Source organism: Rhinoraja longicauda, chromosome 40, assembly GCF_053455715.1.
Source record: "Rhinoraja longicauda isolate Sanriku21f chromosome 40, sRhiLon1.1, whole genome shotgun sequence".
NCBI lineage: Eukaryota > Metazoa > Chordata > Chondrichthyes > Rajiformes > Arhynchobatidae > Rhinoraja > Rhinoraja longicauda.
In genome coordinates, this window is record NC_135992.1 from 14,216,281 (window position 1) to 14,238,381 (window position 22,101).

The 22,101-nt window shown below is 47.6% G+C and overlaps 1 protein-coding gene across 1 annotated transcript in view; it reads left to right on the plus strand.

Annotated features, from left to right (window-relative positions):
• Positions 1-22,101, plus strand: part of LOC144611596 (serine/threonine-protein phosphatase 6 regulatory subunit 3-like) — a 116,740-nt gene that overhangs the window by 86,276 nt on the left and 8,363 nt on the right. The window contains exons 16-23 of the mRNA XM_078430792.1: positions 1,113-1,170; positions 4,211-4,344; positions 6,746-6,864; positions 7,528-7,690; positions 10,076-10,185; positions 14,920-15,103; positions 16,005-16,127; positions 21,411-21,509. Of these exons, the coding sequence (XP_078286918.1) occupies positions 1,113-1,170; positions 4,211-4,344; positions 6,746-6,864; positions 7,528-7,690; positions 10,076-10,185; positions 14,920-15,103; positions 16,005-16,127; positions 21,411-21,509 (990 nt within the window). The remainder of the gene's footprint in view (positions 1-1,112; positions 1,171-4,210; positions 4,345-6,745; positions 6,865-7,527; positions 7,691-10,075; positions 10,186-14,919; positions 15,104-16,004; positions 16,128-21,410; positions 21,510-22,101) is intronic.

The window sequence follows — 22,101 nt, forward strand, 5'->3', positions numbered from 1 at the left end:
TCCATACCCCCCGATCCCTTTAGCCACAAGGGCCACATCTAACTCCCTCTTAAATATAGCCAATGAACTGGCCTCAACTACCTTCTGTGGCAGAGAATTCCACAGATTCACCACTCTCTGTCTGAAAAAAAAGTTCTCATCTCGGTCCTAAAAGACTTCCCCCTTATCCTTAAACTGTGACCCCTTGTTCTGGACTTCCCCAACATCGGGAACAATCTTCCTGCATCTAGCCTGTCCAACCCCTTAAGAATTTTGTAAGTTTCTATAAGATCCCCCCTCAATCTTCTAAATTCCAGCGAGTACAAGCCGAGTCTATCCAGTCTTTCTTCATATGAAAGTCCTGCCATCCCAGGAATCAATCTGGTGAACCTTCTCTGTACTCCCTCTATGGCAAGAATGTCTTTCCTCAGATTAGGAGACCAAAACTGTACGCAATACTCCAGGTGTGGTCTCACCAATGCCCTGTACAACACAATTTGAGATTTGTAATAGAAAAAATCACATGTGGTTAAAGTGCACATTGTCAGATTTTATTAAAGGCCATTTTTATACATTTTGGTTTCACCATGTGATGAGCGTTTAACGGCACTGGACCTGAACTCGCTGGGGTTTATGAGGGGAGGGGGGGGGCTCATTTAAACTTGCGGAATAGTGAACAGCTTGGATAGAGTGGATGTGGGGAGGAAGTTTCCACTGGTGGGAGAGTCTTGGACCAGAGGCCACAGCCTCACAATAAACGTACATACGTTTTGGAAAGGAGATGAGGAGGAATTTCTTTAGTTGGGGTGGTGAATCTGTGGAATTCATTGCCATCGATGGCTGTGGAGGCTGTCAATAGGAAATTGTAAGGCGGAGATTGATAGACTGTTGATTGGTACGCATGTTATGGGGAGAAGGCACGGTTTGCGGGGTTGAAAGGGAAAGATAGATCAGCCATGATTGAATGGCGAAGTAGTCTTGATGGGCCGATTGGCCTAATTCTGCTCCTTTCACTTATGACCTTAAATTAGTTTCACCCGAGCTACCGTTTCATGTTCAAAGCTAGCTGACAATGGCCATCTCTCTTTTTGCAAAGATAAATATTGATGATATGTTTTCTATTTGATCAACAGCTCCCCATTTGAGAGAGCAGCTAATATCAGCTTTGTGTTCGATGCCAACAGTGACAGTGTGAGTATCTCCTGTTAATGCTGTAAATAATGCCCTGATATAATGTACCCTTACTTGCATGTGCAGTGGATAATATGACGACTGATATGTATTCGACCACACGTCTTCATATCTTTTGGTTTCTTGAAAATACAACTGGCGCAGGGACGGCACTGTGGCGCAGTGGGTAGAGTGGCAGCCTCACAATGTCGGAGACGCCGGTTCGATCCCGACCATGGCTGCTGCAAATGTGGAGTTTGCACATTCTCCCTGTGACTGCATGGGCTTCCTCCTGTGTCCCAAAGACTTGTGGGTTTGTAGGTTAATTGCCTTCTGCAAATTGCCTCTTGTGTGCAGGGAATGGATGCGATCGTGGGATAACATAGAACTAGTGTGGTCAGCATGGACTCGGGGGGGGCCGAAGGGCCTCTTTCCACGCTGTATCTCTAAAACTAAACAATTTAACGGTTCCAATGTGTATGAAAGTGTGAGAAATTTTGAAGGATCGGAACGGTAACTTTGCTGGCAATGTTCCTGTTGATAAATGACTATAAAATTACTATAAAAGGATTTGTGGAGTACCTTAGTAGAAACAAGAAACTGCAGATGCTGGTTCACAAGACAAACCACACATACCAACTTCCCCTTTCACCTGTACCCAGCTGTTTGTTAACTGCCAGGCGTGCTGGCTTTTGCTTGCTCTTTCACACATGCAAATGCGCACACACGCACACGCACACGCATCGCATCTTCCACATTCACCAGAGATGCTGCCCGACCTGCTGAGTTCCTCCAGCACTTTGTGTCCTTTTGTAAAGTACCTCGACTAATTATGATGATCTATTCACTTGATATGAGGTTTATTGTTTGGTAGACACAAAATGCTGGAGTTACTCGGCAGGGTCAGGCAGCAACTGAGGAGAGAAGGAATGGGTGACGTTTCGGGTCGAGACCCTTCTTCAGACTGATGTCAGTGGAGGGGGGGGGGACAAAGATAGGATGTAGTAGGAGACGGGAAGACTAGTGGGAGAACTGGGAAGGGGGAGGGGATAGAGAGGGACAGAGGAACTATCTGAAGTTAGAGAAGTCAATGTTCATACTGCTGGGGTGTAAACTGCCCAAGCGAAATATGAGGTGCTGTTCCTCCAATTTGCGCTGGGCCTCACTATGACACTGGAGGAGGCCCAGGACAGAAAGGTCAGACTGGGAGTTATTTTTGCATGATTTAACAGAATTTGCCACCCAAAGTGATGTTCAGAATCTCTTCCCCACTTTTTTTTCCCCCAGTACAGTCTGACCGAAGGCTGTGGCGGCCATGTTAATTGATATTTTTAAGGCGAAGATTAACATATTCTTGATTAGTGCGGGTGTCTGTGGTGATGGGGAAAAGGCAGGAGGATGGGGTGGAGAGGGAGAGATAGATCAGCCATGGCAGAGTAGGCTTGATGGGCCAAATAGCCTAATTCTGCTCCTAGAACCTATGAACATGTCTACTGTTTAGTTCAGTGTCACATGTACCGAGGTACAGTGAAAGTTGCGCACTATCCAGTCAGCGGAAAGCCAATGCATGATAACCATCGAGCCATTTTACAGTGTACAGATGCTTGATAAGGGAATCATCTTTAGTGCAAGGTAAAGCCAGCAAAGTCTGATCAAGGATAGTCCGAGGGCCACCAATGAGGTAGATAAAAGTTCAGGATTGGTCTCTAGTTCTGGTAGGGTGATTCAGTTGCCTGATAACCTGATGAACATTGACTTCTCTAACTTCAGGCAGTCCCTGTTTTCAATAGACAATAGGTGCAGGAGTAGGCCATTCGGCCCTTCGAGCCAGCACTGCCATTCAATGTGATCATGGCTGATCATTCTCAATCAGTACCCCGTTCCTGCTTTCTCCCCATACCCCCTGACTCCGCTATCCTTAAGAGCTCTATCTAGCTCTAACTTTCCCTCTCTATCCCCATCCCAGTTCTCCCACTGTCTTCCTGTCTCCGACTGCGTCCCATCTTTGTCCCGCCCCCTCCCCTGACATCGGTCTGAAGAAGGGTCTCGACCCGAAACGTCACCCGTTCCTTCTCTCCCGAGATGCTGCCTGCCCCGCTGAGTTACTCCAGCATTGTGTGTCTGCCATAGAAGGAATAACGTTTGGTGCAAGGTCACATCTACACTGATCGATCGATGCAAGGGTATATTTCCCCAGCTGTGAGTGCTTCGTATATGATCACTGTGTGACTGCAGGCCCAGATGATGAAAGGCTTCAGATTGCTCAACCACAGAGGCTTTAGTTAAGCTTTGATGATGTTGTCATAGCAATCAAGAGGATAAACCTCAAAGTCATTTGTCTCCTACCCTCATTAACCAAGAAGTAGCTTTCAATTTAGTTCCAGCATCTTGCCTGTGCTGCTAGGTAATGGAAATTACACCAGGAGCTTAATTAGCTACTGGGGGCAGGTTGGTGTGTTGATTCACCAGCACTGAAGATGAGTAGTCTGAAATCAATTAGCAAGTGAGAGTGTTTATCCAAGTAATAAAGAGCAGCCTCGCTGCTTAATTAAAAGATTTTTGTAAAGTAATACTGGAATGCAGGAACGATTTGCTTTTCAAAAGGGCACAAAGTGCTGGAGTAACTCAGCGGGCCAGGCAGCATCTCTGGCCAATCCGAAACGTCACCTATCCATGTTCTCCAGAGATGCTGCCCGACCCGCTGAGTTACTCCAGCACTGAAACGTCACCTACCCACGTTCTCCAGAGTTGCTGCCTGACCCGCTGAGTTACTCCAGCACTCTGTGAAACGTCACCTATCCATGTTCTCCAGAGTTGCTGCCCGACCCGCTGAGTTACTCTGAGACCTCTTGATGTCAGGGATTGATGGGCGTCAGGGGTTATGGGGAGAAAGCAGGAGAATGGGGTTGGGAGGGAGAGACAGATCAGCCATGATTGAATGGCGGGGTAGACTTGATGGGCCGAATGGCCTAATTTTGCCCCCGTCACTTACGAACTCTTTGTGTATTAACGAGCATCTGCACTTCCATTTCTCAACGCTTCTCTCCATTTTGCTTCTCAGCCAAACACCAGTCTGTTTGAGGAGTGTTGGAAGGAGCGAATACGGCCATTCAATGACGACGAAGGCTCTGACGAGGATGAAGTGTGGCAGGAAAAGGACCTGCACTTCGCGGCAGATGCCCAACGCATTCCCAGGTATCGTGGGGAGATTGGCAGCGCGAGTTAGCGTCACCCAGCGTGGAAACTTCACCCCAACTTGCCCAAGCCCACCAATATGCACTAGTCCCACCTGTCTGCTTTTGGCCCATTTCCCACTAAACCTACCTTATCTATGTACCTGTCTAAATGTTTCTTAAATGTTGCGATAGTACCTGCCTCAGCCACCTCCTCTGGCAGCTTGTTCCATAAACCCACCTCCCTTTGTAGAAAAACAAGTTATCCCTCAGATTTCCCATTAAATCTTCCCCCCCCCTCACCTTAAACCTATGTCCTCTGGTTCTTTATCCCTAGCTCACTCGCCTTCCTTTCCTAAGCCAAGCTATGAGCTCCAACGACCATTCTGTAAACACACAAGCTTAGGCTCAGAGGTGGTCTATTTGACAAGCCTGATATTCCCTCATTCACAGTCCACTGGGGCATTGAGTGTAAGAGTCAGCAAGTCGTGATGCAGCATTATAAGACCTTTGGTTGAGTACATAGAACAATACAGCACAGGAACGGGCCCTTCGGCCCACAATGTTTGTACCTAACAAGATGTCAAGTTAACTCAGCGGTACAGGCAGCATCTCTGAAGAGAACGAATGGGTGACATTTCGGGTCACAGACTGAAACGTCACCCATTCCTTTTCTCCAGAGATGCTGCCTGTCCCGCTGAGTTACTCCAGCATTTAGTGTCCATCTTCGATTTAAACCAGCATCTGCAGTTCTTTCCTACACAGGATGTCAAGGTAGGCAGACCTCATCTGCCTGTACAGGATTGATCCCCTCTGTACCCTGCACCTCCATGTGCCTATCAAAAAGCCTCCTAAATGCCACTATGGATGCTCCTTGACTTACGTTCTGATAAACCCATCGGAAATATCGTAAGTCGAAAGTGCATTTAATACGCCTAACCTACCGTGATCGGGTGTGTGACTGGGGGCTGCGGCTTGCTGCCGTTGCCCGGCATCGCAAGAGTATCGTATCACATATCGCTAGCCCGGCAAAAGATCAAAATTCGAAGTCCGGTTTCTACTGTGTGTATCGCTTTTGCACCATGGTAAATATCGTAAGTCGAAGCATCGTAAGTCGAGGAGCATCTATATTGTATTTGCCTCGCCATCATCCCTGGGTGGCCATTCCAGGCCCCCACCACTTTATGTATATTAAAAAAACTTTCCCCGCACATCTCCATTAATCTGGAGTGCTGTGTGCAGTTCTGGTCGCCGCATTGCAGGAAGGTTGATGGGAGCTTTGGACAGGGTTCTGGTGAGGTTTATCAGGGTGCTGCCTGCATGAGAGGGTAATGACTATAGGGAAATGTAGGACAAACGGGAATTGTTTTCTCTGGAACGCTGGAGGTTGGGAGGACCTGATAGAAGTTAAAAAAATTGCGAGAGTCCTGGATAGAGCAGACGGAACCTTTTCCCCCAGAGAATGTCAAAGAGTAGAGGGCCTAGTTTTAAGACGAAAGGGGCAAAGTTTAAAGGAGATGTAAGGGCAAAGTTTTTAACACAGAGTCCTGGAAAGCTATATCAAGATAGATCATCATCGGCGGTCACTTGAAGCGAGTATGACTGTCCTCCTTTATGGAGGACGCCTGTGCGTGACTTTGTTTAACGCAGGGAGACTGGAGCACAGACAGCCACCACACGGTCCTTGACAGATCTGGGTCAGGACCCAGAGTCCAAGACGACCGGGGACCCTTTTCTGCTGCAGCCTTCATCCATCCGCCTTCCCAGCCGTTGTGACGCTCCACTAAAGTCAGCCATCATCCTCTGCCTGTTCCACTGTTGAGGTCTTGGTTGGATTGCTCTTTATCAGGGACCTCCCCCTCGACCGTACCGCCATGGGTGACCCTACCAGGAGCGTAGCTCCAGACGGCATCGCTCTCAGGACCACACAAGCTTCTCCACCGCGACACGGTGACAAACCACGGAGAAGACAGATGGATACTTTCTTTCTTTCGTATGTCAACGACAACAATCAAACGTGGCAATTGGTGCTTCAGAGTACCGTAGTTGACGCTTGGCTGCACATTCTGCCAGTTCCGTAGCTACCCAGGGTGGATGACGAGGTCGAAAAGCTCCTCCCACCCCACAGAGAGACACAGTAGTGGCATTTGAGAGGCTTTAGAAGACACATGGATATGGAGGGATCTGGATCATATACGCAGGCAGAGGAGATTGGTTTAATGTAGCGACGTGTTTGGCTTTAGGGTTTGGCACCGACATTGTGGGCTGAGAGGCCTGTTCCTGTACTGTTCTATCATGGCAGGTGACGACCGACCGGGCAGCAATTTCTCCCAGCAAGTGACATCTTGGCTGAGACCACCGTAGCTGGTTGGGGAATTTCATTAACTTCTGCCAGATTCAGAGAAAAAATCATTTTGTTGCAGGAGCTCGGGGAGTACGGACAGTGAAGGAAGCAGGGACTCGGAAGAGGACGAAGATGAAGAAGGGGTACAGACTGCTATGAAGCCCACTGACTCGAGGATCGAAATGGACCCAAACAAAGGTACACGGATAGTGGGGCTTGTAGTCGATTTATACTGGAGCGTGGCAGCCTGTTGGTCGTGGAACCAAGCTTGGGTTATTCTAAAGACAGACACAAAAGGCTGGAGTACCTCAGCGGCTCAGACAGCATCTCTGGAGAGAAGGAATAGGTGACGTTTCGGGTCGAGACCAAACATCTCCTGGCGGGCGGTCACGGTGGCGCAACGGTAGATTGCTGCCTTACAGCGAATGCAGCGCCGGAGACCCAGGTTTGATCCCGACCACGGGCGCTGTCTGTACGGAGTTTGTATATTCTCCTCAAGACCTGCGTGGGTTTTCACCGAGATCTTCGGACTCCTCCCACATTCCAAAGACGTGCAGGTCTGTAGGTTAATTGGCTTGGGTGTAGGATAGTGTTAATGTGCGGGGATCGCTGGTCGGCAGGACCCGGTGGGCTGAAGGGCCTGTTTCCGCGCCGTATCTCTAAACATCACCTATCCCTTTTCTCTGTCCCGCTGAGTTACTCCAGCTTTTTGTGTCTAACTTCGGTTTGAACCAGCGTCTGGAGTTCCTTCTTATACTGGGAATATTCTGCTTTTAGTTAGGGAGGGTCCTATCTAATGTTACCCGTGTTACCAAACGCCTGTCTAATGTGTTACCAGTAACGTGTTGGTTTGATCTTCAGAGACTGGGTGGACAGCCAACTTCGACGCACCTTTGACTAACAGTGGTGGGAGCCAGGGTGTGGTGGATGGCGGCTTCAGTGCGTGGGACAGCCCGGAGCCCACAACCTCCCTGCCTCCCATAGAAGGCTGGGCGGTGTTTGCCAGTTTTGCCTCTCAGGCCGGGTAAGTGTTGCAACTACACAAGGTAACCATTTTTCCCACCTCCGTTCCTTCCCCAAGTGGTTTTCTTTCATGCGTCTGCTCCGACCGAATCTTAGTCCCAATCTTCGAACTTGCCTCCTTGCGGCCACTGGACTTTTTCTCTGTAACACTAACACTGCAATGCTGTAATGTTCCACACTCTGGCATTTTTCTCTTTGCATGACTTGCTGCAGGCACGTGGGGCTTGATTGTACTGATTAGGCTAGTTAGCACACAAACAAAAGCTTTTCACTCTACCTCGGTAGACGTGCCCGATGGCAATGTCAATAGGTTGCTCGGACTCTTCAGACTTCAGAGAAGTCAGGTACAGCAGGCAGTGAAGAAAGCCAATGGGATGTTGGCCTTCATAACAAGAGGATGTGGGTATAGGAGCAAAGAGGTCCTTCTGCTGTTGTACAGGGCCCTAGTGAGACCGTACCTGGAGTACTGTGTGCAGTTTTGGTCTCCAAATTTGAGGAAGGATATTCTTGCTATTGAGGGCGTGCAGCGTAGGTTCACTAGGTTGATTCCCAGAATGGCGGGACTGTCATATGTTGAAAGACTGGAGCGACGAGGCTTGTATATACTGGAATTTAGAAGGATGAGAGGAGATCTTATCGAAACGTATAAGATTATTAAGGGGTTGGACACGTTAGAGGCAGGAAACATGTTCCCAATGTTGGGGGAGTCCAGAACAAGGGGCCACAGTTTAAGAATAAAGGGTAGACCATTTAGAACTGAGATGAGGAAAAACTTTTTCAGTCAGAGAGTTGTGAATCTGTGGAATTCTCTGCCTCAGAAGGCAGTGGAGGCCAATTCTCTGAATGCATTCAAGAGAGAGCTGGATAGAGCTCTTAAGGATAGCAGAGTTCGGGCGTATGGGGAGAAGGCAGGAACGGGATACTGATTGAGAATGATCAGCCATGATCACATTGAATGGCGGTGCTGGCTCGAAGGGCCGAATGGCCTCCTCCTGCACCTATTGTCTAAGCAGCGCTGAATTGAGCCCTTTGGCCCACCGAGTCCACATCGACCAGGGATCGCTCTGTTCACTAGCACTATCCAACGTGTTAGGGATAACTCATGCAAGCCAATGAACCTACAAACTTGTACGTCTTTGGAGTGTGGGAGGAAACGGGAGCACCCAGAGAAAACCCACACAAACTCCGGACAGACGTCCTCCTTAGTCAGAATCGAACCCGGGTCTCTGGAGCTGTAACTCTACCACTGCACCACCGTGCCACACCTAATCCTAGAAAATGCATTTGCCATGAATGGAGTTTGGCCGCCAACACTGCTCTCCGTGGTGGGTTAACTCTCAGCCAGGGCTGGCACGTAAATAATATCTTGTTTGAATGAGTTGGCCTCTCGGTTAATCCTCTTGTACATGAGTCCACCTTCAGGTGAGGCGGGAGACGATGGCTAGCTAAAAGAATGTTGGAGCGTTGAGACAAGGAAATTATCATAATTGGCTTGAATGTGGGTACTCGCAGATAAAAAATAATGCACGGAGCCATCCAAACTATGAATAGATGTTAAACAGGGCAGCACAGTGGCACAACGCTCTACAGCACCAGCGGCACGGTAGCGCAGCGGTAGAGTTGCTGCTTTACAGCGAATGCAGCGCCGGAGACTCAGGTTCGATCCTGACTACGGGTGCTGCACTGTAAGGAGTTTGTACGTTCTCCCCGTGACCTGCGTGGGTTTTCTCCGAGATCTTCGGTTTCCTCCCACACTCCAAAGACGTACAGGTATGTAGGTTAATTGGCTGGGTAAATGTAAAAATTGTCCCTAGTGGGTGTAGGATAGTGTTAATGTACGGGGATCACTGGGCGGCACGGACTTGGAGGGCCGAAAAGGCCTGTTTCCGGCTGTAGATATATGATATGATATGATATGAGATCTGGGTTCCTGAGCAGCACCTGAGATCTGTATGGCGTTTGTACCTTCTCCCGGTGACCTGCGTGGGTTTTCTCCGGGAGCTCCCGTCTCCTTCCACACTCCAAAGATGTACAGGTTTGTCAGCTAATTAGCTTGGTGAAATTGTTCCTCGCGTGTGTATCGGATAGAACTAGTGTTCGGGTGACGTCTGGTTGGCGTGGACACGGTGTCCCGAAGGGCCTGTTTCCGCGCTGTATCTCTAACCTAAAGTAAAAGATTGTGGTTCGACTTTGATAGTCTAGAGCCCGCCAGAATGACTGTCCATTTTGATTTGTAGCATCTGCCGCTTTTTGTTTTCTTGGGAATGTTGATATAGATAGACAGGCAGAACAGAGTAGCAGTGGGAGTGCCAAAGTGGTTCTGTTGGGAAGAAGCACGAGTGGAACCCATCCAAGCTTCAGTTAATTGGAATTACATTTCTTCCAGCCCCTCTGGACGCTTGCGAACAAACTCTCCTGTGTCGATGGAAACGAATTCCTCCCCCGCCGATGAGCTCCAGAGTAGTGGTGACGGGCACAGCAAAACATCAGAGGAAAGTGAGTATCAGCCAGAAATCTTCACTCTTGCACATTTCAGGATTACCGAGAGTTTTCATGCTGGTTTCTTGTCCCTTAATATCCTCCAATCAAGTAAATATCCTTGCCCGCTTGAAGGTAGATGCAAAAAGCTGGAGTAACTCAGCGGGACAGGCTGCATCTCTGGAGAGAAGGAACGGGTGACGTTTCAGGTCGAGACCCTTCTTCAGACTGATCTTTACGACACACTGCTCTGCTTTATTATTTCAATCATGTCTTAAATTTGCTGCCTCAGGGTTAAAACTCGGAGAAATGCACAGAGAAATGGGCCTGTCTCACTTAAACGATGTTAAGGCGACTGCCGGCGACTAGGCTGTCGCCGAACGTTTGCCGGGGTGTCGGGGGCATGATCGTGAGGAGTCTTCAATGAATCGTAGCGGGTCTCGGCGCGTCGCGGAAGAAAATTCCAGATAGAAATTTCTCGGCGACAGCTGGCTTGTCGCCAGGTATCGTAGCTTATTGCGGGCGCTGTCTGTCGCACGCTGTCCCCAGGTTTGCTAAGTTGTCGCAGATGCATTTGGAAGCACGTAATATTAAATTAAGAAAAGGCATGTGAAGGGGAAGTCCAGAACCAGGGGTCACAGCTTAAGGATAAGGGGGAAGTCTTTTAGGACCGAGATGAGAAAACATTTCTTCACACAGGGAGTGGTGAGTCTGTGGAATTCTCTGCCACAGAAGGTAGTTGAGGCCAGTTCATTGGCTATATTTAAGAGGGAGTTAGATGTGGCCCTTGTGGCTAAAGGGATCAGGGGGTATGGAGAGAAGGCAGGTACGGGTTACTGAGCTGGATGATCAGCCATGATCATATTGAATGGTGGTGCAGGCTCGAAGGGCCGAATGGCCTACTCCTGCACCTATTTTCTATGTTTCTATACCAGGAGATAGTTTTGTTTAACCAATTTATTTACCGTCAGGACATTTGACAGGTAGATTGGAGGCGACAGTTTGACAGTCAGGTAAGGGTGGGAATTTCGCGATGTTTCCGAAGGCGGTGTAATCTCTTAGCCAGGTGCTAGTTTCACAAAAAAGGTAGCTTGTATCAACTAGACTCGGCATTGTCGTGGTCATTGTCGTAGGGTAAAAGAAAATTTTGGCGATCTGCTACGACTTTGACAGTCGCCTAAAAAATCGCCTAAGTTGGAGTGGCCCTTAACTTCCTGTTGTGGGATAAGGTTTCACTTTGAGTAGTTTATTCTGTTTTTGCCCGGTTATAAATACTTCACATTTGATGCAGCTTTGCATCCAAGTTTGTCAGAGTTATTCATTCTTGGCCTGTTAACCAAATTTGGCACATCAAAGATTTAAATATTCACCCAAATCTGAAGAGATAATTCTGAAATCTTTCTCGGTAACCAAACGGGTTACTGATTGAGAATGATCAGCCATGATCACATTGAATGGTGGTGCTGGCTCGAAGGGTCGAATGGCCTCCTCCTGGGGAAAAAAACGACCAGGTTAAAGGCAGATCACACGCATCGTGTAAGTGTTTCTTGTAGATCCTGGCCTGAGCTCACAGCCTCGTTGCTTTCCTGTTTTTTTTTTTTTTTTGCAGCTGGTCTAAAATTGGCAGAAAGACTCCAAAATGTTGTGAAATCTGAAGAGCAGTCTGCATTTGGCTCATTGGTGTTATTTTTAAATCCTCCTGCTTTGGGCAGATCTAGCTCATAATACTTGCTCATCAACACTGGGGGAATGTCTCCTTTATGCTTGCCTGTACCCTTTAAAGGAGTTCCAACATGAAGCTGGCCTTCCTTCTGCGTGCCAGGCCAAAAGTATTTTATAATGCGATCCTTTAATATTCCAAGGAATTACCAATCATCAGTCTGAAGAAGGGTCTCGACCCGAAACGTCACCCATTCCTTCTCTCCAGAGATGCTGCCTGACCCGCTGAGTTACTCCAGCATTTTGTGAATAAATACCAAGGAATTACCAATGTGCCTCAACTAGAGTTTTTCTTCCTTTGTATAAATTGAATTTAAAATTGGGTTACTCAAAGGTGAACGATTGACACTGATTTCCTTTTTATGCCTGAAGCCTATTTTTTGCATTTTGAAAAAGATTTACTATTTTTTAAATGAGAATTTCAGACCTAATTCAATGGTGGTTTTATTGACAAACGCGCAGTGAAATTCCTTACAGTAGACCGGTACAGTATTCCCATACCTAAGCACATCCTTGATTCGCAAGTGTACAGATGCTCTACGACTTACGATATTTCCTACTTTCCGATGGTGCAAACCTCCGGCCACGTGATCAGGTGTATTAAATGCATTTCGCCTTACGATGGGTTTTCCATTTGCGATGGGATACTTGGGACGTGACCTGTGCAGAAAGAGTCCGAGCCCTGGGCGCCATGTTCCTGCGTGTAATTGGGGTTGGTGTCACCAGAAATCTGGAACCGACATATTGCCTGAAACAGCCCCACTGTCCAGGACTTTGAGATGAATCACCCTGTACGTGTCCTTAAGTACTTCCTTATGGGCAGAGGCGTCATCAAGAAGGATCACGTTGGACTACGAGTCCCTTGTGTGACTAATACGCGATGCAAAACTACCACCACGTGGATTGTGCTGACGGGTTTAGTAACTTCCCCCTTTGCTGTTGTTCGATCAACCCGTAATTTTGCAGGTTGTACACCGCATAACTGACAGTAGGGTCGCCAACTGTCCCGTATTAGCCGGGACATCCCGTAGTTTGGGCTAAATTAGCCGTACAGGACCGCCCTTGTCCTGTATTAGTAGGGTTGCCAACTTCTTCACTCCCAAATAAGGGTGATGTCACTGCCCTGAGCCCCGCGTGACCTCACCCAGCCAGCGGTCACGTGCTCCCGCTCCACCAATTGTGGCCGCCCCCTCCCCTCAGTCTGAAGAAGGGTCTCGACCCGAAATGTCACGTATTCCTTTTCTCCATAGATGCTGTCTGGCCCGCTGAGCCACTCCAGCTTTTTGTGTCCATTTCTACCTGCCATTTTGTCCTGCTTCTCCTCTCTTTCATCTTCCCCACCCCCCCAACACACGCGCGCGCGCACACACACACACACACACACACACACACACACTCACTATCACACTCGCATTCTATCACACACGCACTGCATCACACTCACACTCTATCACACTCACACTGCATCACACACACACACACTCAATCACACTCACACTCTATCACACTCTCACTCTCACACTCTCTCACACTCGCTCATGTTCTCCTGAGAAGCTGCCTGACCCGTGGAGTCATGAGTCATGTTTGTTTTCCAATCTGCATTACGCACCTCCAATACGTGACTGGTTAACCAGCGATGGGTTGTTGATGGTTTAGTTTTATATCTCGGCTCCTTCACTCCCTCTCGCACGTCTGCAAGTGCTGATGCCAAGATCTGGTCTCTGTTACTGTCCACAACACTGCGCCATCTGTGAGTTAGTAGCTATTTGATTGAGGGGGGGACAGATATATCTATACCTTTATAACCATGAAGATAATGGACATTAATAATGGAAGCTGGGGCCTGAGTATTATGGCAAAGGAATAATAAAATGCATCAGCTGACTAATGTAAGCCGCGCTGTCTAGGCTCAGGAGATTAAGAGCTTGCCTGTACTAACCCAGGAAAATCTAAATTTGATGCACAGACTGTGCCCAATAATATAACCGTGGTTAGAATAATAAGAGCATGCAAAGATCACTCTAGACCTGACTGGGCCAGAGAGATGATAAATCGGGCATTATTCATAAGCGTAATCACTGTACAACGTGCTCTCCGGGGGACATTTCCAAAGGAGTGCAGTACGGCTGTGATGCAGTCTGTTCTTGTCCAGAGCTGCCAACACACGCTGTTCGAGGTACTGACGGCATCCAACGATTCTGCCATCTCACCCCTCGAAGTGGTGGAGGTTCAGGGTCGGCGCGGCGGTAGAGTTGCTGTCTCACCGCGCCAGAGAGCCGGGTGCTGTGTGGATGAAGATTGTACGTTCTCCCTGTGTCCGTGTGGGGTTTCTCCGGGTGTTCCGGGTTCGTCACACTCCCCAAAGATCGTAGGTTGACTGACCACAGTACAAAAATATAGTAAATTGTCCCTGGTGTGTAAAATAGTGCAAGGGTACGGGTTGATCGCTGGTCGGCGCGGGCTCGGTGGGCCAGAGGGCCTGTTTCTACACTATGTCTAAAGGCGAAAGGGAACAGTGTTCAAAAGCAAGAGGAATGGTGTGCGATGAGGGCAGCACTAATGTCGTTAAAATCGTTGTTAATGTCGTTGAGCTTGTATAGTCTGGGATTTAGAAGGATGAGAGGGGATCTTATTGAAACGTATAAGATTATTAAGGGATTGGACACGCTAGAGGCAGGAAACATGTTCCCAATGTTGGGGGAGTCCCGAACCTGGGCCACAGTTTAAGAATAAGGGGTAGGCCATTTAGAACGGAGATGAGGAAAAGCTTTTTCACTCGGAGAGTTATGAAGCTGTGGAACTCTCAGCCTCAGAAGGCAGTGGAGGCCGATTCCCATGGATGATTTCATGAGAGAGTTAGATAGAGTTCTTAAAGATAGCGGTCGAGGGATATGGGGAGAGGGCAGGAACGGGATACTGATTGTGGATGATCAGCCATGATCACGGTGAATGGCGGTGCTGGCTCGAAGGGCCGAATGGCCTCCTGCACCTATTGTCTAATGTCTAAAACGTGTCCCCTCGTTGGCTGTGCAGAGTCCATGGGCGGGCTGAGCTGCGGAGAAGACGCAAAAGTGCCGGACGCCACAAAAACGGGTATGACGTCGCACGCCGACACGGAGAAACCAGCGGCGGAAAACGTGGCCATTCTCAACGGCTCGGTGCCAGAAGCAGTCTTGCCCCCTGAGGTGAACAAAGCAGAAGCTAAAACACGCACCAGGTAACTGTGAAATGTTATATTGGGCTAATTGCAGCGAACAGCGCGAGTTACTGAAGTCCATGTATCACAGCGTTATCATAGTTATAGATAAAGAAAGTTGAAATCCAAACTGGGCCAAGGGCAACTTTGAACATTTTAGTGAGTGCACAAAGGATAGACTTGGAAGAAAAGAGAAAACTACTGGGAAGAGGTTTTGACTATTTGAAAGGGAGTTCTGTGGAATTCATTGTCATAGACGACTGTTGGGTATTTTTACGGTGGAGATTGACAGATTCTTGATTAGAAACATGGAAGATAGGGCAGGAGCAGGCCATTCTGATCACATTCAGCCATGATCACATTGAATGGCGGTGCTGGCTCGAAGGGCCGAATGGCCTCCTCCTGCACCTATTGTCTATTCAGCCCTTCGATCCAGCACCGCCATTCAATATGATCATGGCTGATCATCCAAAATCAGTACCCCTTATCCCTTGATTCTGAGCCCTAAGAGCTCTATCTAACTACCTCTCTTGAATACATATTAAGTACTCTCTCTTGAATACTCTTGAGTCCGGGTGTCGGGGGTTATGGGGAGAAATGCAGGAGAATGGGGTTGAGAGGGAAAGATGGATCAGCCATGATTGAATGGCGGAGTAAACTTGATGGGCCGAATGGCCTAATTCTCCTCAAACATATGACCATATGGAAGAGACAGGTTCCACCTGAACACTTCTTATTGAAACATTCACTGTGTAATTTTGCTTTTGCCTTTAACTGCTCAAGCACCTACTCTGCGCTTGTAATATTTTGTTATTAATTGCTATTCAACAAATGTCGCAATGACTTGGTTTCCAAAAAAGGGATTAGAAAGATTAAATTCCCGTTCGGTAATGAAGCTCACTTGTCTGAATCTCTTGTGCAGTGAGGAAGAACTCTTAACTACCTCCGAAGAAGGACCTACTGCAGGAAATGTACAGGACAGCTGTGAGGCCTCCAAAGCTAACCCAGTTCCCCAAACGTCAGAACCTGAACGGCATGAACAGAGGTACGAACTTAGTACATCAGGGGGAGAGAACTTGAAAAAGTCAGCAAGCTTGTATTAGAGGCGGTCACTACCTACTCGATTATAACCTATTGTGCACACAGTCCCGGGACTGTTGAGTAAGGCAGCACAGTGGTGCAGCGGTAGAGTTGCTGCCTTACAGCGCCAGAGACCCGGGTTCGATCCCGACCATGGGTGCTGTTTGTGTGGAGTTTGCACGTTCTCCCCGTGACTGCGTGGGTTTCTCCGGGTGCTCCGGTTTCGTGCCACACTCCAAAGACGTGCAGGTTTGTAGGTTAATTGGCTTCTGTAAATTGTCCCAAATGTGTAGAATAGTGTTAGTGTACGGGATGATCGCTGGTCGGCACGGACTTGGCCTGTTTCCGCGCTGTAATCTAAAAGAGTGACTAACAATCTTTTGATCAGGATACGAGTAAAAGTTTTTTTTTAATTGGGTTGTGGGGAAGTTTTTGGAAATACATTTTTTCCCAAATGCGGTTTGCAATTGTCCAGCAATGCATGGGTTAATCAGGTTGATGCCAACACTGATTAAGGTCGTGTTTAACTAATTTTAAAACTTCTTTCTGAAGAGGTAGGTGGATAAGTCGGACTATTACAGAGGATGTATATAAGACTTTCAGATGGTATTTGATAAAGTGGCACGTGAGAGTTAGAAAAATGTGGCCATGGCATCAGGCATCAGGCAACGCAGCGGCACTGAGAGAAAGTGACTGGCTTTCTAATGTAGAAATACACCTGGTAATGCTGTTCATAACTGGAGAAAGCTTAGACCAGGTACACTGGTGGTGTAAGTACTAGGTCAGTTTTAATGTCTTGTATGTAAGAATCATTTGGAACTGGGCTAAGAAACTATAAATGAACTCGGGATAAAAAAAATGGTAGGAAAATGCCTGAAAGTCTGTAGTTAAGTTGACCGGAAAGTTTAAAATGCATTTGTTCACTGTTTCGGTTTGATCTAAGTATTTTCTTCTGTTGGAGAATCAGTGGCAAAAGATTTGTGATGTGATGTGATGTGAACACACAGTGAGGAGTTCAGCTATGCTTCTCACATGGCATTGGGGAATGTTTTATCATAGGAAGTGGCTGAGGTAGTTATTTGGAGAAAATTGGGTAAGTGAGTTTGAGCCCCACCTAAGAGATTTGCGCACACAATCTTCTCTTACATTTCAGTGTTGCACTGGGAGACACCAAGGTCCCAGCTAGTTATGTGGGAATGAACTGCAGATGCTGGTTTAAGCTGAAGATTGACACAAAAAGTTGGAGTAACTCAGCGGGCCAGATAGCGTCTCTGGAGAAAGGGAAAATGTGACGTTTTGGGTCGAAGATAGGTCTCGACCTGAAATGTCACCTATTTCTTTTCTCCAGAGATGCTGCCTAACTCGCTGAGTTTCTCCAGCTTTTAGTGTCTCATCTAATTATGGCATGGTGGAGTTCTTCCACTCTCCCTACTGACATTTAATCTTCAAACAGCATCACTTTGACACTTAAACTGAGAGTGCTTATTTATTTTGTTTCAGGCGCTTTGCTGTGTTGACGTTGACTGTTGAATTTTCTTGTGTTTTAAAACTTGCCGAACAGTGAAAGGCTTGGACAACTTACCGAATAGTGAAAGGTTTGGATAGAGTGGATGTGGAGAGGATGTTTCCACTAGTGCGAGAGTCTAGGACCAAAGGTTTAGAATTAAAGGCCTCAGAATTAAAGGACGTTCCTTTTGGAAGGAGATGAGGAGGAATTTCTTTAGTCAGAGGGCGGTGAATCTGTGGAATTCCAAGTCAGTGGTTATTTTTAAGGCAGAGATAGATTCTTGATTAGTACGGGTGTCAGGGGTTACGGGGAGAAGGCAGGAGAGTGGGGTTAGGGAGAGAAAGATCAGCCATGATTGAATGGTGGAGTAGACTTGATGGGCCGAATGGCCTAATTCTACTCTTTCCTTTTGACCTTACTCCTACCACTAATGAGTATCATAAACCCTGGACTGACTTACTCTGGAAGGTGACGTTGGTAATTGAGACCGATATACAGCACTCTGCTGCCAACTTCTGGCTTGTTCTAAGATTAAACACTTCTACTACAATTTTTAGATCTGCAATCTGTGTAGGAAGTTGAAATATTTATTCTGCGTCTAGTTGTGAAAATGGATTTGTTTGATTCAAAGGTATCTGAGAAGATCTTTCCGTCTCCGAGCCTGTCAATGGATATTTTTACGACAGAGATAGGTAGACTCTTGATTAGCACGGGTGTCAGGGGTTATGGGGTGAAGGCAGGAGAATGGGGTTAGGAGGGAGAGATCGATCAGCCACGATTGAATGGCGGAGTAGATCTGATGGGCCGAATGGCCTCATTCTGTTCCTATCATTCATGACAATAGACAATAGGTGCAGGAGGAGGCCATTCGGCCCTTTGAGCCAGCACCGCCATTCAATGTGATCATGGCTGATCATTCTCAATCAGTACCCTGTTCCTGCCTTCTCCCCATACCCCCTGACTCCGCTCTCCTTAAGAGCTCTATCCAGCTCTCTCTTGAATGCATTCAGAGAATTGGCCTCCACTGCCTTCTGATTTGATTTGATAACAGTTGCTCAATCTCAGTTTCAGATTTATCGTTAGGGTTAGGGTCGTACAGGTATGTAGGTTAATTGGCTGGGCAAATGTAATTTTTTTTTATCCCTAGTGGGTGTAGGATAATGTTAGTGTGCGGGGATCGCTGGGCGGCGCGGACCCGGTGGGCCGAAGGGCCTGTTTCCGCGCTGTATCTCTAAATCTAAATCTAAACCTGCCCAAAATCTGCTAAAGTCCCAGATGTTATTTCTAAGTTCCCTTGCATATCTGATATTTCTGACCTTATAAAAGCATTGAATTTCTTTCTGGAGTACTGGAGTACTGGAGTACTGTGTGCAGTTTTGGTCTCCAAATTTGAGGAAGGATATTCTTGCTATGGAGGGCGTGCAGCGTAGGTTCACTAGGTTAATTCCCGGAATGGCGGGACTGTCGTATGTTGAAAGGCTGGAGCGATTGGGCTTGTATACACTGGAATTTAGAAGGATGAGGGGGGATCTTATTGAAACATATAAGATAATTAGGGGATTGGACACATTAGAGGCAGATAACATGTTCCCAATGTTGGGGGAGTCCAGAACAAGGGGCCACAGTTTGAGAATAAGGGGTAGGCCATTTAGAACGGAGATGAGGAAGAACTTTTTCAGTCAGAGGGTGGTGAAGGTGTGGAATTCTCTGCCTCAGAAGGCAGTGGAGGCCAGTTCGTTGGATGCTTTCAAGAGAGAGCTGGATAGAGCTCTTAAGGATAGCGGAGTGAGGGGGTATGGGGAGAAGGCAGGAACGGGGTACTGATTGAGAGTGATCAGCCATGATCGCGTTGAATGGCGGTGCTGGCTCGAAGGGCTGAATGGCCTACTCCTGCACCTATTGTCTATTGTCTATTGTCTATTGTCATTATTCTCCATCATAACATTCCTTATGACATGATCTCTCAGTCATCTTTGCTTCCTTTTTCATTTTTATATATTTTGATGACAGCTGGTAACTTTTATGTTCATCATAATCTTTCACTATTTGTTCTCAGTCCCTCGTTGTGCTTTCCCCACCTGCCGCGGTTTCACTTGCGTCTCATCCCACCCACTCCCCAGACAGATCAGGGGTAGAGTTCTTGCTGCTCACCTTTCAGCCCCCACCAGCCTCTGCATCCAACATATCATTTGCTAAATCGTTCTCCTCTCACCTTAAATCAACACTCTCTAGTTTTTGACTCTCCTATCCTGGGGAAAAAAAAGATATTGTGCATTCACCTCATCTATCCCCCTCATGGTTTTACGCAACTTCATACGATCACCACCCAGCTTTCTGTGCACCAAGGAAGAAAGTCCTAGCCTGCCCAACCGCTCCCTGTAGCTCAGGCTCTCGAGGCCTGGCAACGTCCCAGTAAATCATCTTAAGCTTTCCGGCTTAATGGCCTCATTCCTGTAGCAGAGTGACCAAAACCCAGCACATTACTCCACGCTCAGTCTCAATAATGTTTGGTACAACGTAACATAATGACCTAACTTCTGTACTCCATTCCTTGACTGATGAAGGACAGTGTGCCAAAAGCCTTCACCACCTTATGTACCAATGATGTCATTTTATGTTACCAGTGTGTGTGTGTATCTACCTTTTCTTTTAAATCTGTGTTTTGGCTGGAAATTTGTCATTTTACCTCTGTACTCTTGATTCAAGTCAATTCAGAGAGAAGAGGTTATGGGTAACTCTTAATGTGAACTGTGTGTCTTAATCCAGCTCTTTCACACATTCTTTAATGATGGGTTTCCGAAGTTGCTAATTCATCCATCGTCACAGGGAGGGAGCGAGAGAGAGAGAGAGAGAGAGAGAGCGAGAATGAGAGAGAGAGAGAGAGAGAGAGAGCGAGAACGAGAGAGAAAGCGAGAATGAGAGAGAGCGAGAACGAGAGAGAGAGAGAACGAGAGAGAGAGAGAGAACGAGAGAGAGAGAACGAGAGAGAGAGAGAACGAGAGAGAGAACGAGAGAGAGAGAACGAGAGAGAGAACGAGAGAGAGAGAGAGAGAGATTGAGAGAGAGAGAATGAGAGAGAGAGAGCGTGAGAGAGAGAAACGTTTGGTTTACAGAAGCTAAATACTACATTTATAACAAGGAATCGTGAACTTTTTAACCCAGAATTTTGAGGATTCTTTTGCGCCCATTTCCAATGATAGAACTGGTCCATTGGTGACTGGACACGTTGCATTTTGCTATCATTGTTACGAGATTTTGCTTCCTTAGATTCATTATTTTTATCACGAGACCAGTGTTTTTGGGTTGAGATGCCAGCACAGCCACCAGGCCCCCGGTGTCTGCCTCGACCCTGGTGTTTTCAGCGCTTTGGGCCAGAGGTGGACGAGAAGATTCCTTCTGAGTAGGAAGGAACTGCAGACGCTGGTTTAAATCGAAGGTAGACACAAAATGCAGGAGTAACTCGGCGGGACAGGCAGCATCTGTGGAGAGAAGGAATGGGTGACGTCTCGGGTCGAGACCCTTCTTCAGTCTGAAGAAGGGTCTCGACCGGAGAGGTCACCCATTCCTTCCCTCCAGAGATGCTGCCTGTCCCGCCGAGTTACTCCTGCATTTTGTGTCTACCTACTATAGAAGATTCCTTCTGCTTGGCTGGTCATTGCAAGGATCTGGGAGGCGGCTGCATCTAGTGGTCTGTTCCTTTAACCCCCCACACCGTAATGACTTGGTTTCTGTTGCAATTAGCACATCAAAGGCATCTGACGACGGGGCAAGGAGTCCGAAGACGTTCCCTCCGGTTTTAAACGGTGCTGTGGAAGAGACATCAGCAAAAACGGAAACCAAGTGAGTTTGGAGTGAGAAGGTGGCACTGGTGCACTGCCCCAGTCAGCAGAGTGATTGAATTATTTTGTTTATAAACTAATTCTCATGACAGTAGTGGTCAGATAAATCACATCCTGGCTCTGGACTCCTCATCTCTATACACGCTATGGGTACATCTTTAGACTGTAGAGGGCCTATTTCCGGTTCTTGGGGGGGGGGGGGGGGGGGTCCTGTGGCGGTCCCTGGGGATCAGGCCACTCCTTGGGTCAGCCCCCTCGTCACTTGACGGACAGGCGTAAGGGGTTAAAAGCCAGCCCGTGGGGAGGCGTGGCTCATCCCTAGAGCAGGAGCTCACAGCCTAATAAAGACCTTTATCTAAAACTTCCTGGCGTCCTGCCTTTTCTCTGGCCTCCGCCAGGCCACTACACTATAGACTTTAGAGATACAGTACGGAAATAGGCCCTTCAGCCCACAGAGTCCGTGCTGACCAGTGATCACCCCCCCCCCCCCCCGCACACTAACACTGTCCTACATGCACAATTTTACCGAAGCCAATTAACCCACAAACCCCGTACCTCTTCAAAGTGTGGGAAGAAACCGGAGCACCCGGAGA